The 18,211-nt window shown below is 40.6% G+C and overlaps 2 protein-coding genes and 1 pseudogene across 2 annotated transcripts in view; 2 read left to right on the top strand and 1 right to left on the bottom strand.

Annotated features, from left to right (window-relative positions):
• The first annotated feature begins 249 nt into the window (after nt 1–249).
• On the top strand, nt 250–1,245 carry LOC112631914 (annotated as a pseudogene).
• A 253-nt stretch (nt 1,246–1,498) lies between these two features.
• On the top strand, nt 1,499–2,707 carry LOC112631488 (ADP-ribosylation factor-like protein 6-interacting protein 4). Its single transcript, XM_025396722.1, is given in 3 exon segments — nt 1,499–1,539; nt 1,598–1,913; nt 2,106–2,707. Coding segments are annotated over 2 exon segments (669 nt in total). The 5' UTR covers nt 1,499–1,539; nt 1,598–1,608; the 3' UTR covers nt 2,470–2,707.
• Nucleotides 2,708–8,788: 6,081 nt separating this feature from the next.
• HACD1 (3-hydroxyacyl-CoA dehydratase 1) overlaps nt 8,789–18,211 on the bottom strand; it is a 31,838-nt gene continuing 22,415 nt past the window's right edge. Inside the window, exon 6 of the mRNA XM_025395519.1 lies at nt 8,789–8,797. Within this exon, the coding sequence (XP_025251304.1) occupies nt 8,789–8,797 (9 nt within the window). The remainder of the gene's footprint in view (nt 8,798–18,211) is intronic.

Raw genomic sequence — 18,211 nt, 5'->3', positions numbered from 1 at the left:
ATGTTAGCCAGGATGGTCTCTATCTCCTGACCTTGTGATCCGCCCGCCTCGGCCTCCCAAAGTGCTAGGATTACAGACGTGAACCACCACGCCCGGCCATATCTCATTTTTTTAAAAAAGGGACTTAGGATAATGAGCTTAAGTTTTTTGAAAAATCATCTTATTCCTAACAATGGCAGATTAATGAAGCATTTCTGAACGAAATTATTTCATCATATTCTGATTAAGGAACTCTGCATTTGAGAAAGCTGTAAAATTTTTATATTCTTCAATTAATACTCTACATAAAAGATTCTAAAATGGCTAACCGTACAGTGAGGGATGCGCACAGCACCCACCGCACCAACGCTCAGTATCTGGCAGAGAAGATCATTCGAACTCGAATCTATGAGTCCGAGTACTGGAAAGAGCGGTGCTTTGGACTTACGGCTGGGGCTTGTAGTCTGTAGAGCCCTGGAGTTAGGGTTTGTGGGTGGCATCTATGGTGGCAACATAAAACCAACACCCTTTCTGTGTTTAACCTTGAAAATGCTTCAAATTCAACCCGAGAAGGATATCACTGTAGAGTTTATCAAAAATGAAGATTTCAAGTATGTCCGCATGCTGGGGGCATTTTACATGAGGCTGACAGGCACTGCAATTGATGGCTACAAGTACTTGGAGTCTTTGTACAAAGACTATCGAAAAATCAAGAGCCAGAACCGAAATGGAGAGTTTGAATTGATGCATGTTGATTAGTTTATTGATGAGCTATTGCACAGTGAGAGAGTCTGCGGTATCATTCTGCTCCGGCTGCAGAAACGCTAGGTATCAGAGGAAGCTGAGCAGCTGGAGCCTCGAGTTAGTGCTCTGGAAGAGGACATGGATGATGTGGAGTCCAGCGAAGAGGAAGAAGAAGAGGATGTGAAGTTGGAAAGAGCGCCATCACCTGATCACCGCCGGAGAAGCTCCGGAGACTTGGACAAGCCCTGTCGCTCTCCCACACTGCGCTACAGAAGGGGAGTAGGAGTCGCTCTCCTAGAAGGCAGAATCGATCTCCCAAAAGGAGAAGCCCCGCCCCGCGCCGAGACAGGCATCCGAGGAAGAGTCCAAGACGTCACCGCAGCAGATCCCGCAGCAGATGGGCGGCACAGATCCCGTTCCAAGTCCCCAGGTCATCACCGTAGTCACAGACACAGGAGATACTCAAAGTCTTCCGAAAGGTCTAAGAAGAGCCACAAGAAGAGCCGGTGAGGGAATGAGTAATGGACTCAGTTTGGTTTTAGTCCACATGGCTTCCTGTGGATATGGGGGTATCTGTCTATGTGGAAGGATTAAGATCTCTCCCAGCTAGCTATAAGAATATTTTAGTTTTTTTGGCCGGGCGCGGTGACTCACGCCTGTAATCCCAGCACTTTGGGAGGCTGAGGTGGGCGGATCACAAGGTCAGGAGTTCGAGACCAGCCTGGCCAATATGGTGAAACCCTGTCTCTACTAAAAATACAAAAATTGCTCTCGAGAAGGCGTGGGGCGGGCTGTCCGGCCCGCAGGGCGGTCAAGGTGGGAACGGAACAGCCCCAGGGGACCCCTTGAGTCGGCGAGGGCGCTAGGCTGGAGGCCCGCGGCGCCATGGCTCACGTCGGCTCCCGCAAGCGCTCGAGGAGTCGCAGCCGGTCCCGGGGACGGGGGTCGGAAAAGAGAAAGAAGAAGAGCAGGAAGGACGCCTCCGCATCCCAAGGTCGCAAGGCCAGCACGGCCCTCGGGGCGGAGGAGAGAAGCAAGCACAAGGCCCGGAGGAGACCACGATCCAGCTCCTCCTCCTCCTCTTCCAGTTCTAGCTCCTCTTCTTCCTCCTCGTCCTCCTCCTCTTCCTGCAGTGATGGCCGGAAGAAGCGGGGGAAGTACAAGGACAAGAAGAGGAAGAGGAAGAGGAAGAAGAAGAAGAAGAAGGAGGAGGAGGAGGAGGAGGAGGAGGAGGAGGAGGAGGAGGAAGAAAGAAGAAGGAGAAGGAGAAGGAGAAGGAGAAAGAAGGAAGAAGAAGAAAGAAGAAGAAGAAGAAGAAGAAGAAGAAGAAGAAGAAGAAGAAGAGGAAGAGGAAGAGGAAGAGGAAGAGGAAGAGGAAGAAGAAGAAGAAAGAAGAAGAAGAAGAGCAAGGAGAAGGTGGAAGCACAGCAAGTGGAGGCTTTGCCGGGCCCCTCGCTGGACCAGTGGCACCGATCAGCTGGGGAGGAAGAGGATGGCCCAGTCCTGACGGATGAGCAGAAGTTCCGAATCTAGGCCATGAAGCCCATGACCAAGGAGGAGTGGGATGCCCGGCAGAGCATAATCCGCAAGGTGGTGGACCCCGAGACGGGGCGCACCAGGCTAATTAAGGGAGATGGTGAGGTCCTAGAGGAAATCGTAACCAAAGAACGACACAGAGAGATCAACAAGCAAGCCACCCGCAGGGACGGCCTGGCCTTCCAGATGCGAGCTGGGTTGCTTCCCTGAGGGCCCCGGCTGGCCAAGGCCTGTGGACGGTGCTGGCGACCCGGCCTGGGCAGGCTTCAGGGTGCCAGTGGGAAGCCTGATAAGTGCTGGTGGCCTTTTCCCCGTGGATTGGCCTCTGGCCCAGCCCAGCCTTTTCTCAGGGGCAGGGGGTGGAGGATGGGGTCACCAGCCTGCTCGGCACTCCCATCTGAAACAGCGACACTTCTAAGCTATTAAAGGTTCTCTGGTTAGAGAAAAAAAAAATACAAAAATACAAAAATTAGCCAGGCGTGATGGCAGGCGCCTGTAGTACCAGCTACTCAGGAGGCTGAGGCAGGAGAATCAGTTGAATCCGGGAGGCGGAGGTTGCAGTGAGCTGAGATCATACCACTGCATTCCAACCTGGGTGACAGAGCGAGATTCCATCTCAAAATAGTAATAATAATAATAATAATAATAAATAATATTTTAGTTTTTTAATCAAGTTTCTCAACCTTTGTTTTTAACGAAGGAGATGCTGAGTTTTGTATCTCTTTTTAATCATAATCAACATCAGTTTTTTACCCAACTAACCTTGACTGTATTCAAACTTACAAGAGTAGAAGGGATCTGGAGGTTGGGGATATGAATGACAAGGAAAGGATGTGGCCACCTGATGACGCTTTCCCTTTTTTTAAACCAGACACACCTGTTTCCCATTTCTCTGTAGTTTAGTTTTTGGTTTGTTGTGGTCAGAACTGCTTTGAGAATCCTGGGATTTGTGCTGCTGCTGTTATTCAAAGATGAAATGAGTAAAACGTAGTAGCTCCTAACTTTTTTCCAGCAGCAGCAAACGGTAATAAACATGAAAACTGGTTAGCAGCAATTTTGAAAGAACAGAATGCATTCAAATGTAAGGCTTCTTCTGGATCATTAAAGCCAGTTTCATCAAACAGTTCAACAGAGAGTGGCACTTAATACCCTTTATACAGCCCATTTTTTCATAGTTTCATTTGTTCTTGCCCACAAGCTTAAAATCCAGGTTAAGGTATCCAGCCTTTATTATATAAGCATTGACATTACCCAGGCCTAGTCAGTAAGTAGCAGTAGGGTAACAGGATTGAAAAAGATTTGATGGAGAGGAAAGTATCTAATACTAGTCACGGTTTTGACCTAAATTGCTAGACAATAGTGCCATTCACAAAGTCAGAAAATACAGCAGGAAAAGATGGCTTTTAGAGGGGCAGAGAATTAGAGGATTGTGGTAGTAATGAAAATGATGCATTCAGTTTAACAAGTTTAATTCGAGACAGCTATGGTATAGCTAAAAAAAAAAAAAAAAAAAAAAAAAAAAAAAGGACCATAAAGTTGGAGATAGGGACCAGAGTTTAACATAGCGATCAAGGCCATAATTGACAATGTTTCAGTAATTGTGAAATCTGTCAATAAGACTCCCCAGAGTGTTTATATATATCAGAAATGCACACAACAGAACCATAGGCAACACCAACACTGGTGACGGAAAGAAGTAGAAGAACATTGGAATGGCCCATTCAGAAAGACAGGAGAATTAGGAGAGAATAGGTGAAAGAAGCCAGGGGTCAAGAATGCAGAAGCAAAGGAAGGACTAAAAAGCCTCCATAGACATTGATAATCAAGAGACTATTAAGATCTTTGCTAGGAGAGTTCCTTTACCTGTACTTAACTCCCTTAAAAAGAGAAAAGTGATTGAATGACTCCCAGCAACTGTAGTCCCAGCAGGAACTGTGAAGACTAGCTGCCCTGCAGGATCCAGGTTTTCTTGGGAGGTTGTATCTAGTCATAAGGTAAACATTCTCTACATTCTATTGCCTGCTCTTGAATTGAAAGACTTCTGCGGCAGTATTAAAGCATTTTTTAATCTTATTTGAGGCCGGGCGCGGTGGCTCACGCCTGTAATCCCAGCACTTTGGGAGGCCGAGGCGGGCGGATCACAAGGTCAGGAGATCGAGACCACAGTGAAACCCCGTCTCTACTAAAAATACAAAAAAAAAATTAGCCGGGCGCGGTGGTGGGCGCCTGTAGTCCCAGCTACTCAGGAGGCTGAGGCAGGAGAATGGCGTGAACCCGGGAGGCGGAGCTTGCAGTGAGCCGAGATTGCGCCACTGCACTCCAGCCTGGGCGACAGCGCAAGACTCCATCTCAAAAAAAAAAAAAAAAAAAAAAAAAAAAAAAAATCTTATTTGAGCTTTCATATTCTTCAGTGATTCCTTTCATAATACCTGAGTTAATAAAAGTGGTCTGAAAGAGCGCTTTTGGTTTCTGATACAACTACATAGGACTACCTTTTAAGATTAAATATAAGCATCTCTATGTAAATGTAAAAAAAACTATATGTAAAAATTAATAATTGGCTGACAATGGAATTCTCTAAAAGATCTTCTGTTGTGAAGATAGTAGCTCCACCACCCCCCATCTTCTCTGGGGCATTTCAGGAGAGCAAAACCCCACTCTGCCTGCCCTAACAGGGGGTCAAGCTGGCTGGAAAATATCTCACCAGGGTCTGCCTCATTTGAAATACTCACTGTCAAAAACCATGACCAGCAGGATACCGTATATATCCTAAAGGAGACCAAGCTACAGGAAGCTCCTCTTTACGATGCTACTACTAAATGAACTGTAGCCTTCTACTTCTAATTCAGGATAAGGAAAACAGCTAAACACGGGCAATCTTTCAAACTAATAAAAGCAGAAAAAACTACGGGAAAAGAAAATTTTACCAAAACTATTCTCCGTAAGTGATTCTGTCCCAGAAACAAGTGAGGTAGGACTTCAGAAATTTCACCTGGCACAACCGTTATAAAACGATGAAAAGCAGCAATGCCATTAGTAACAACTAACATTTATTGGGTACTTATACTGGCCCACCTCTGTGCTACAAATTTATAGATATTACCTCATTTGCTCCTCAGACAACTGCCTATTCCATTTTACAGATAAGAACTTTGAGGCTTAAGAAAGTTAAGTACTTTTTCCCAAATCTAAGGCAAGTTTCACTCTGAAGCCTTGGCTCTTAACCATGACACATGTCACCCTTCCACCACTGAATGTGACTGAGAATCTGAGAAGACCTGTCATGAGAATCTAATAACAATTATACCCTAAGGTATTGTGTATAACTTTTATTTTGTTAGTATTTGCCAAAAAAAAAAAAAAACCATAAGAAAATATTGATAGCTTTAAACTAATTCATTTCATTTACTACAAGATTATAATTGGTACTGAAACAGCTCAGCCTTAATTCCCAAAACTTTAAAATATATGTGGTAAAGATTTCTTTGCCTCTTTTAATGTGTATCCAACTAAAAATATACTTTTAAATAAGAAAACTGAATGTTTACAAAGTTTACAAGCATCTAAAGTTAATTCACAGCAATATTTTTAAATGCTTTTTTAAAAAACAAATAAAGCAAATAACTCCATAAGCATACTAAATAATTTGGAGTTTTCCAGGGCCAAAAATGCATCATAACTATAAACATACAACTTAACCAACATTTTGACAAACTAATACTTTCTAAAAAACCTTCTTACTAGCTATGCTCACACTTAACTTTTGCTGCCTGTCATTGTTATTTCATACAACTTACAAACAGACGATATCAACTCTTCTTCAAAAAAATGTATTCTGAAATTTTGGACTTTCTGGAATTTCAATTCTCATAAGATGTAATACTTTTTCTTTCTTCCTTTCTTTCTTTTTTTTTTTAGAGACAGAGTCTCGCTGTCACCCAGGCCACATTGTAGTGGGTAATACATTTTTAATGCTATAAATTAAGTTTCTATATAAAATTTCTCATATATATTGATTTTGGAATTGAAACAAAAAAGTAATACCAGATTTTGGAGCAAATGTTTATGCATACAAGTTACAAATAAAGTTGTAACTTGGAAAAAATGAATATTTGATGCACAAAAATCTACAGACTCCGGGATAACAACTGTTTAAAATTCATTTTTTCTTCTTGAGTACACTTAATGTAAATTAACCTTTCCATTTCCTCATTTCTTAAGATTAATTTCTGTTGCAAGGGTTTTAATAAAGTTCAGCGAAAGTTTAACTCAATAAAATCAGCTTCTGAACACATTAATTTAGCCACAAACCTATTTTAGTCAACTTATGATTAAATTAAAAATCATTCAGGCAAATTATAATTATTTTCTGTCATGCATATTTCTCAAAAACAGAAGCATATGCATTCCCCACAGTCTTGAATATATCCCTCCGTAAGAAGGGGTGTGTGGGTGTGTCTGTGTCTGTGGGAGGGCTTATTAAAAAAAGACACTAGAAGTTCTATTTAAGTAACAACACTACTATTAAAAAAATTTTTTTTTGACATAGGGTCTCTGTTGCCCAGGCTAGAGTGCAGAGGCATGGTTACAGCTCAGTGCAGCCTCGACCTCCCAGGATCAAGCAATCCTCCCACCTCAGCTTCCCAAGTAGCTGGAAGTACAGGTATGTGACACCATGCCTGGTTAATTTCTGTATTTTTTGTACAGACAGAGTTTTGTCATGTTGCCCAGGCTGGCCTCCAACTCCTGGACTTAAGTCATCCACCCACTTCAGCCTCCTAAAGTGCTGGGATTACAGGAGTGACCCACCACGCCTGGCCCAAAAATCTTTTAACCTACTTTCTAGTTGTATCTAGTTTATATCATGTCATCAAATTCAATACAACAAAAATACCTGACTGGATCTTACTATTGTTCTTTCTTCCCAGCTACACTACTTAAGTGAATGGTCCGATAAATTGTACAGCTATAAAATAATATTTGCTAAAAATATCTTACTGTCAGACTATGCAAATATCATTTTTCATTTTTATAAACTTAAAACTACAGTGTTCGTTTTGATAAGAAACAATGAGACATGACTGTAGGAATCCTGATTTTTTTTTCTTTCAGTTCTATTGGGTACACTGAATATGGCATTTGTTAGAAGTCATTCCCCACCTCTCCACCCCTTCTTGATATTTCTACACCCCCCTCCCCCTGAGATAGAGTTTTGCTCTTGTCCAGGTTAGAGTACAGTGGCGAGATTTTGGCTCACTGCAACCTCTGCCTCCCAGATTCAAGTGATTCTCCTGCCTCAGCCTCCCAAGTAGCTGGGAATACAGGCATCTGCCACCACGCCTAGCTAATTTTTGTATTTTTAGTAGAGACAGGGTTTCACCACGTTGGCCAGGCTGGTCTCAAACTCCTGACCTCAAGTGATCCACCCGCCTCAGCCTCCCAAAGTTCTGGGATTACAGGTGTGAGCCACTGCGCCCGGCCTTTCTCTATTGCAGTGTTTCTTAAAGGCTGGGGGGTCGACTAAGTTGCTTGCACCAGAACTGCCTAGCACCTTGCTAAAAAATTCAGGTTTCTTAGCCCCACAGCTGCTGATGCAAAATCTGTAAAGAAAGAATTCTGAGGTCCTCAGATGATTCATAAATGATTTGATCTGAAAACCATTTTTCTACGGTCATTATCCTCAAAGTTAAATCACAAAATGTTAACTGAATTTAAGAAAAATTGTTAATTTTTTAATTGTATAAATTGAATTTAAATATGTAAGGCACAATCACTAATCAAGAAACAAAATGTATTTTTACAGCAATCTCAATTTTGCATTATATATAATTTTAGCAAAGCAAGAGAAGATGGTAAGAGTATAAAGTAATGCGGAACAGAACGCTGCAGTTAAGAACATTCGAGCAAAATGAAAGTATATTAATTAATCACAGAATTTTCTAGGGTATAATCTAGGGGCATAAACGTCAATGTGAAGGTTGAGTTAATAATAAGCCTGGAAATTGCACATGCATAAATAATTTAGTGTTTTTTATGCACTTAAAAAGACATCAATCTTCACATATGAGATGACAGGCATATTAATCTGGTTTTAAAAATCCAGGCAGGGCACAGTGGCTCATGCCTGTAATCCCAGCACTTTGGGAGGCCGAAGTGGGTAGATCACTTGAGGTCAGGAGTTCAAGACCAGCCTGACCAACATGGTGAAACGCCATCTCAACTAAAACTACAAAATTAGCCGGGTATGGAGGCACCTGCCTGTAATCTCAACAACTTGGGAGGCCGAGGCAGGAGAATCACTTTAACCCGGGAGGCAGAGGTTGCAGTGAGCTGAGATCATGCCATTGCACTCCAGCCTGGGCAACAAGAGCAAAACTCAGTCTCAAAAAAAAAAAACCCCAATGTCTTATTTCATAAATTCCTATGAATTAGAACTCCTTCTATTATTAAAATACTCATGTGCAACCAAAACATTAAGAAACAAAAGCCCTGAGACATGAAAGTTAACATCACCAGAAAATTGAACAATTTAACATTCCTGCCCAAAGGTACATAATTAAATCTAATCATTAGGAAACATCAAACGAACTCAAATGGAGGGACTGTCTATAAAACAACAATCCTGTACTGTGGAAAATGTCCAAGTCACGAAAGGTGAAGAAAAACTAAGGAACCACTCTAGACTAAAAGAGATGATAACTAAATGTAATTGCTGACCCTGGATTGGATCTTGACCCAGAATATACATGTGCATGCATAATACATGTCAATGAGACTGGAATAAGGTCTACCAGTTAGACAAAGGGATTGCATTATTACACTAAATATGGCCTGAGAAGCACTCTGTACTTCTATATTTGAGTCCTTGTGGACGAATTGTAACCTAGCTTAATAGGCAGACAAGATTGATAACCTAACTAGGAGAATGCACCCGTAACAACAGCCGAGTCTTGGCCAATCCCAGCGGACGTACTTCAACCACTCACAGACTGCTAAGTGTTCAGACTGTGTTCAAATAAGACAAATGCCCATATGTAACCAATCCAGCTATTTCTGTACCTCACTGCCGGTTTCTGTATATCACTTCCCTTTTTTTGTCTATAAATTTGTTCTGACCACAGGGCATCCCTGGAGTCTGTCTGAATCTGCTGATTCTGGGGGCTGCCCGATTCACGAATCGTTCATTGCTCAATTAACCTCCTTTCAATTTAATTCGGCTGAAGTTTTTCTAATAACAGTATCACTGTTGATTTCCTGATTTAGGTTATGGTACAGTGGCAAGGTAGCACGATGTCCTTGTTCTTAGGAAATAGGCACTGAAGAAATTAGAGGTTAATGTTTCAACTTATTCTCAAATAGTTCACAAAATATTATGAACAGAGAGAGAGAAAACTACAGCAAATGGGACAAAATATTAACAAGTGGGCAATTCAAGTGAAGGATTTAGAGGCGCTTTTCCTACTATTCTTAACAACTTTCCTGTAACTTTGAAATTATTTCAAAATAAAAAATGCCCAAAATATTTTAAAAGCTATAACAGGAACACACAAAAAAAATCTAAAATGTTTAGAATATATTTTTAAGCTTCATATCTAAAGGAGAGACCTATGTCCATTTAAATATTTTGTAAATTTAGACTAAAACCATAAACAAATTGAATTTTAAGTTCTATTCAATGCCTTCATACTGGAAATCACAAAACTGCATTGCTTATTTTTTATTCTATCAATTATATGTTTAATCCAAATCTAAATGTATATGAAAGGTAAATACCTCTATACGTCCCATATTCATATGAAAAATATTTTAAATGTTGCCTTTTACAGTTATTTTTTTCCTTCAAGGATCTCTTAATGATTTATTGTATCGGTCTTATCAACTATAACTAATTTTGTTATGAAGTAGTTTTAGGCCAGAATTCTGTCTATTTAGTGGTGCCTGAATATGCTTATTATACACATATAAGTAACAAAGAACCCATCACATCAGATTACCCACACGCTGTATTTTGTTAAAGCACAGATAACTATTTTGCAATATGATTTACTAATCGATCTAACCCAGTAATTTTGCTAAAGGTTTACTGTGTAGGGGAGAGAGAGATAAGATTAGAGGAAGATGTTAATTCCCTACAACAGGGCCTGACACACAGTGGGCATGAGACACGTATTTGTGGGGAGGAAAAGGGATTATTGCAAAATTTAGATCATTAGCAATATATCACTAGAAACTATGACATAGCAGCATAATAATTAGATGCTTAAAAATATAAAGATGAGAAAATAATGCTTCTGAAAATCTGTCGATGTCAAGCAACAAACACTCTTGGTGAAAATGACTTTCTTATATTTCTAGCATGCTTTTTTAAAAAGCTAAAACTATCAAGGATGTTGCTATATTCATATCAAATTAACACTTTGAAAAATATTTTTTAAAACTTCCATATTGTATAATATAGCAAGCTATAAAGCTATGAAAATCAAAAAACAATCCGAATATCAAGGAATTGTCACCAAATATAATTGAAAGTTGCTAGCATCAAAATTTCTTGATCTGTGTTTCAAATGCCAAAGTCTACAGGACTGTATTCTAAAGTTCTATCTGATACAAGCCCTGACTTGGCTATTGAAAGTTATGGTGATTTACGGAGAAACTCAAAAGAAAATGCAGTCACAGAACACGATGTAAACCAAAAATAAAAGCATCTCGTCCGCCCCCACCCGCAATCATCTGAATGGACTTCCTCCTCAGCTCCGGCTCTTTTAAAATGTAACCTGAGAGACTGGTTCAGGCCATGACAGGAAGTGGGGGTCAGACATGCCTGATTATAATCTCCAGCATTAAAATCAACACAGACTTTCAGTCTGAAACATTTTACAACTATTCTCTCTGAAGCCTGCTACCTGGTGGCTTCATGTGCATAATACAACTTTGGTCTCTGCAACCTCTTTTTTTTTTTTCTGAGATGGGGTCTCACTCTCGCCCAGGCTGGAGTGTAGTGGCACGTTCTCAGCTCACTGCAACCTCCATCTCCGGGGTTCAAGCAATTCTCCCACCTCAGCCTCCCGAATAGTTGGGATGACAGGGGTGCGCCACCACACCCGGATAATTCTTGCATTTTTAGTAGAGATGGGGTTTCACTAAGGGAGGAGACCACCCCTCATATTGTCTTACGCCCAATTTCTGCCTCCAAAGAAAGAAGAAGTAAAAACTAAAAGGCAGAAATGAAATCCACAGGCAGACAGCCTGGCAACGCACCCTGAGCCTGGTTAAAAATGACCCCTGACCTAACCAATTATGTTATCTATAGATTCCAGACATTGTATGGAAAAGCACTGTGAAAATCCCTGTCCTGTTCTGTTCTGATTACCAGTGAATGCAGCCCCCAGTCATGTACCCCCTGCTTGCTCATTCGATCACAACCCTCTCACGCAGACTCCCTTAGAGTTGTAAGCCCTTAAAAGGGACAGGAATTGCTCATTCGGGGAGCTCGGTTTTTGGAGACCTGAGTCTTGCCAAAGCTCCTGGCCAAATAAAGCCCTTTCCTTCTACAACTCGGTGTCTGAGGGGTTTTGTCTGCAGCTTGTCCTGCTACATCACCGTGTTGGCCAGGCTGGTCTCGAACTCCCGAGTCTCCACAACCTCTTATTGCAACCCAGACATTCCTTTCTGTTGATCCCAGGTTTTTGGATAAACTCAACCAATTGTCAGCCAGAAAATTTTAAAATCTACCTACAAGCTGAAACCCTCCACCCCCAGTTGTCCTGCCTTTTTGGACCAAACCAATGTGTTTCTTAAATGTATCTGACTGATGTCTCATGCCTCCCTAAAATGTATAAAACCAACCTGCACCCCAACCACCTTGGACACATGTTTTCAGGACCTCCTGAGGGCTGTGTCATGGGCCATGGTCACTTATATTTGGCTCAGAATAAATCTCTTCAAATATTTTACAGAGTTTGACTCTTTTCTGTCAACATAAGTGTAAAGGCATTTCAAATATTTTTTCCTTTTAAAATCAAACTACTGTTTAGCACTTCATTTTCCAAACAAATAACTGTTTACAATTGGTTGAATATAGAAAATAAATGAAATCTGAAGTTTAGGTGTACTTTGCATATGTTAAAGGGTCACCAAATAGTTTAACACACTCTGATTTTTATTAAAGTTAATCACAATTCCTACTTCAAGATATTCCATAATGTAAGAAGAAAAAGAGTAATACAGCCACTTGAAGGCAGTACTAGTTGAATTAATGCAAATTTTAGAAATATGATTTAAAATATTTTTTGCAAGACAGCCATCTAATAAAATATGTGAAATTCTCATACTATGTAACCAAAGGTAAAGACTCCCTGACAATTTCTTCCATATAAAAATCCAACATGAAACTGATCAAATAGAATAAGAGCAGAATGAATGTTAGGACTTTTGAGAACTAGTAACCTAATTGCTCAATGAAACATTCAGCTGCAGAGGAAACATTACAATGTAATGTAATAAAATAAATAGCACCTTGGAAAAACCAAGTTATTTAAAGTAAAAGTTTGCAAAAATGTTCTGAACTGCAAATCTCTATGTGAAAATAATCTGTAAAGGAGGTGGTAACACAAAATCAAGTCATTTTAAAAAGTGTAATGTTACATGTTGATTATAAATGGAAACAATACAGAACATTCAAAGCCAAAATTACACCTAGATATCTATAGTGGGGGAAAAAAGTTCCTTGTCTTTTTAAGTCACATATTTAATATTCTTTCAAAAACTGGGTTAGTAAGTCAACATACTTGAATAAAGGAGGGAAATTTTTTGAAGGACCTACTTACAAATTAAGGCAGTATGAAAGTAGCTCTGGTGTTTCTTTTTTTATTAAACACAAGGACAGGAACTTTATTACAAGACTTTTTGCTATTCAATGGAATTCAGAATGAAATGAGTCTGTCTAACGATCATACCCCAAAATGTTTAGTTACATAAGTACCACAAAGGGATTATCATAACAATTGTTAACGAGATAATTCTACAGTATAGAGACTTTCTCAACCAAAGTTCTGAGTACAGCATCATCATCTTCATCATTATCACCATCATCATCAGTATTTTTCAGAGACAGGGTCTTGCTCTGTCACCCAGGTTTAAGTACAGTGGTACCATCATAGCTCACTGTAACCTCGAATTCCTGGGCTCAAGTGATCCTCCCACCTCAGCCTCCCAAGTAGCTGGAACTACAGGTATGTGCCACCATGCCTGGTTAATTTTTTTTTTTTGGTATCTTTTTTAGGGATGGGGTCTTGCATATTGCCCAGGCTGGTCTTGAACTCCTGGGCTCAAACGATCCTCCTGCCTCAACCTTCCAATGCTGGGATTACAGGTGTGAGCTACCACTCTCAGCCTGAATACAACATTATAGTCAGATGTCATGTTATTTTTTTAACAGTGGGGCAAATACTTATGCTCTTCCTAGCTCCTTAAAACCTTCACAGTTGAAAAACTTATCCTTAAGTGGCTAATTTAAATGAAGAATAGATTTCCTTAGCAGTCTAAGTAATTTCAACTGCCTAGAAATATTTCCAAAGAATATTTTCCAACTATGACACCTACTTGAATATATGTGTGTTTTTATGCTGCTACTTTATCTACATCAACAGTCTTACTTTAGCAAATTATATCCACGCTTCCAAAAATTGTTATTAATCATAACGCTACCTTATTTCCTGAAAAAATAGATTAGGGGTTCAAAAATACCAATACATTATTAACAAGTTGTTATAATTTTGCATTTATTTTCATTTATAAATATCACATAAATATCACTGGCACGTATAATAGTAAATCATTAAACTAATTTCTAAATATTGATTTAAAAAGCTTTGAGCATGTTTCAAAAAAATTTAGTAAAAGTTTTTTTTCCCCCCAGATAATACACCTAATTATTTTCTTAATAATCAATACCTACCCAAGAGTTACTGATATTTGCACAGTTCTTGTACAAAATAGATCTGGCAGAAGAAGAACACAAATACTGGCAAATGCCACATCTCAAGTTATATTTTAAGAAACCATACAATCCATGATATTTCACAAAGTTGTTTATTCTTGTTACTAAAACTTGGACTCAGGTAATCTTGGTTATTCTGGAAAAAGCACCTTGTTTGCAGAGATCATTTAATCATCCTTTTCTACAATCACCTCTCCATGAAGCACCTTTCTTCTTTGACGTAACATATGAAAATACAGTTGTGGAAACACTTCATTGAAAAAGAAAAAGAAAAAGAAGCTATTGCTTTACAATTACTTATACTTGAATTAGTAAATGTGGCAATGTTAGAGAGTAAATACATCCCATACCACTGCTGTTCCCCGGATATTTACAGAGCTCAAGAGTGTAAGAGTGCAAATGGAGGCCCACATACCACATGCCTAAATATTCTAATGCTGTAACTGTTGGGGTTTTGTTTTTACTTTTGCTTTTCTTTCTTTCCTTTTTTTTTTTTTTCCCTGAGACAGAGTCTCACTCTATTGCCCCGGCTGGAGTGCAGTGGCATGAGCTCAGCTTACTGCAACCTCTGTTCCCCAGGTTCAAGCAATTCTCCTTCCTCCCAAGTAGCTGAAATTACAGGCATGCACCACCAACACACCTAATTTTTCTGTTTTTAGTAGAGATGGGATTTTACCAGGTTGGTCAGCCTGGTCTTGAACTCCTGGCCTCAAGTGATCCATCTGACTCGGCCTCCCAAAGTGCTGGGATTACAGGCATGAGCCACTGTGCCTGGCCTATTTTTGCTTGTTTTTAACAAACTTAAATGCCTTCATAAAATTACCTTCATAACAACTTAGAAGACCATGTTTGAATTTAGAATGCTTAAGTCTTTGGAATGCTGTGCCAGAACATTCCCGCACAGGGAAAACTGGCCCACCCAGCCTCCCGTTCTCCATTCTACTGGCTGTATCCTGTACTGCAACGGGTCTCCTGCACATGTGTGAGGATACCCGGGTGCAGACATCTAAGCTTCATCCATACCCCTCACCAACAGCTGCCCCCCGGCTATCCTGTTTTCTCAAGGGTGTGTATACTGGTACATAGTTAACCCTCAGGACAGTGGATCGAGGAAGAAGCCTGATTAGGGCCCAGATGCATGCTTATTGCCATCTGGGTAGCAAATTCCATGGTTTCAGGTTTCTGGAATGTGATCTAGAAGGCAGTGGGGTGCCGTGTGGAGTGACCAGAGAAGGGCTACAACAAGGTCCTCTTAACAGAGCCTAAAGCAGAAGCTCCTCCTGGCTAGGTGTAAGGGTATTTAGTCTATTATATAATAAACACATAAATACATATGTGATTAGGTCAGTTGGACAAATTGTCATCTGTCCAGTCAAATTTGAAGAATTATTTTGAACCAATTTGAACCAGTGTTTCAAACCGGTGTTTCATAGTATAAATGTTGGTGGATAAACAAATTAGTATCAGCTATAAACAATACCAGTGTAAAAATATTTCTGAATATGATGATCAGAATAATCAAACCAATGAACCTTATCACAAAACAAGCTTTGAATATCCTGCTTAGGCAACTTTGGGTAAAAATTTCTTTGTAAAACTTAGCTCAAACAGAGCAAAAATACACAATAGGTTTTATTTCTTTCTATTAGGTACTTCCTAAGAAAGGTTACCATCATATTATCTATACCTAGGGGGCTAAATTTATTCAGGTCATAATTACTTAAACTCACTGACCATTATTGTAAATACTTCCATAAAATTCTGAGTAGCTGAACAGAACATATGGGCTTGAGTTCAAACCCTGGCTTTATTCACCAGCTAGTGATTTTTTTTTTTTTTTTTTTGAGATGGAGTCTCACTCTGTCACCCAGGCTGTAGTGCAATGGTGCAATCTCGGCTCACCGAAACCTCTGCCTCCCCGGTTTAAGTGATTTTCCTGCGTCAGCCTCCTGAGTAGCTGGGACTACAGGTGCCCACTACCATATCCAGCTAATTTTTGTATTTTTAGTAGAGACAAGGTTTCACCATGTTGGCCAGGCTGGTCTCGAACTCCTGACCTCAAGTGATCCACCCACCTTGGCCTCCCAAAGCGCTGGGATTACAGGCATGAGCCACTACACCTGGCCGCAAGCTAGTGATTTTTAAGCAACTCACTTAACCTCTTTCATCTTAATGTAAATGAGAAATAATACTACTACTTTTGAGTACTAAGTATTCAAAAAGTACTTTTGATTAGCAAAGGATTTAATAAGCAAAGTAAAATTAATTGATTTATTACTAACATCAAGAATGCAGGGGGAGGAGGGAATTAAAAAAAAAAAAGAATGCAGTGGAAAATATGTCCTGAGGTGAGTGACCCTCTGGCCAGTGGGACTCAGTAGCTGGCAGCATGGTGAACTGGGAAGCTGCTACTGGTACAGGCCAGAGTCTCCATCTCCCAGGACAACTGAAAAAGGTGCTTCAGGCGCTCCATTTCCATGGAGATGCCTCAAAGGCCACGAGGAAGAGGAGAACCCACTGTTTGAACCTGTAACTGTCAGACACCTAAGCAAGCTCTGGCTCTGTTCAAGCCATACTACCTGCCATTGGGAAAAGAGAGGGATGTGATCCAAGAGTAGACATCCCCTCCCTAGCTCTCCTGAACTGGCTGGGGTAGAAAATCAGATACACAATCAGGCTGAAGTGGTAGAAGACAAGGGGAAAACACATCTTTCACCACTAAGTCAATTTTGACTTTGGGAAAGATACAAGTTAGAGACACCGGCCGGGGGCAGTGGCTCATGCCTGTAATCCCAGCACTTTGAGAGGCCAAGGTGGGCGGATCCCTTGAAGTCAGGAGTTTGAGACCAGCCTGGCCAATATGATGAAACCTCGTCTCTACTAAAAATACAACAATTAGGTGGGCATTGTGGCAGGCGCCTGTAATCCCATGAACCTGAGAGGCAGAGATTGCAGTGAGCTGAGATTGCACCACTGCACTCCAGCCTGGGCAAAACAGCAAGACTCCGTCTCAAAAAACAACAAAAAAAAAGCTGGAGACCTCAAGGGGCTGCCCAAGTTTTATGCTCATCTCCTTTAGATGAAATAATTTATATCACGTCAATGTAGATTTTAGAGGTATCAATGTTTGACCTAAAAATATATCACTATTAGCCCCGTTTTCTTTTTTTTTTATTTGAGACAGAATCTCGCTCTTGTTACCCAAGCTGGAGTGCAATGGTGCCATCTCAGTTCACTGCAACCTCTGCCTCTAGAGTTCAAATGATTCTCCTGCCTCAGCCTCCTGAGTAGCTGGGATTACAGGCATGCACCATCATGCCCAGTTAATTTTTGTATTTTAGTAGATAGGGTTTTGCTATGTTGGCCAGGCTGGTCTCAAACTCTTGACCTCAGGTGATCCACCCACCTCGGCCTCCCAAAGTGCTGGGATTATAGGCATGAGCCACTGAGCCTAGCCTCACTATTAGCACTTAAATGGAGCAAAGCCTCACCAATTCACTGCAACTACTGAAAGATGATGAGAAATTAGTAAAGAGGCTGACTTATTCAAAATCCTTTAAGAGTCTTTATTATTTGCAAGTACATAGAGCAACACAAATAAGACTCAAAACTACTCCTAGATGATTTTTCCAAGTATATGCTTAATGAATAGATAGAAATAATCTGACATTTTCTTGGATAGTTTATATTCAGACATATAATTCTAAATGCTTGTAAAAAGTACACTAATGCGGCCGGGCGCGGTGGCTCAACCCTGTAATCCCAGCACTTTGGGAGGCCGAGGCGGGTGGATCACGAGGTCAGGAGATCGAGACCATCCTGGCTAACATGGTGAAACCCCGTCTCTACTAAAAATACAAAAAACTAGCCGGGCGTGGTGGCGGGCGCCTGTAGTCCCAGCTACTCGGAGGCTGAGGCAGGAGAATGGCGTAAACCTGGGAGGCGGAGCTTGCA

Source organism: Theropithecus gelada, chromosome 9 (assembly GCF_003255815.1).
Source record: "Theropithecus gelada isolate Dixy chromosome 9, Tgel_1.0, whole genome shotgun sequence".
Lineage (NCBI taxonomy): Eukaryota > Metazoa > Chordata > Mammalia > Primates > Cercopithecidae > Theropithecus > Theropithecus gelada.
The sequence above is the reverse complement of the archived record's forward strand: the minus strand, read 5'-3'. Positions and strand labels throughout refer to the sequence as shown.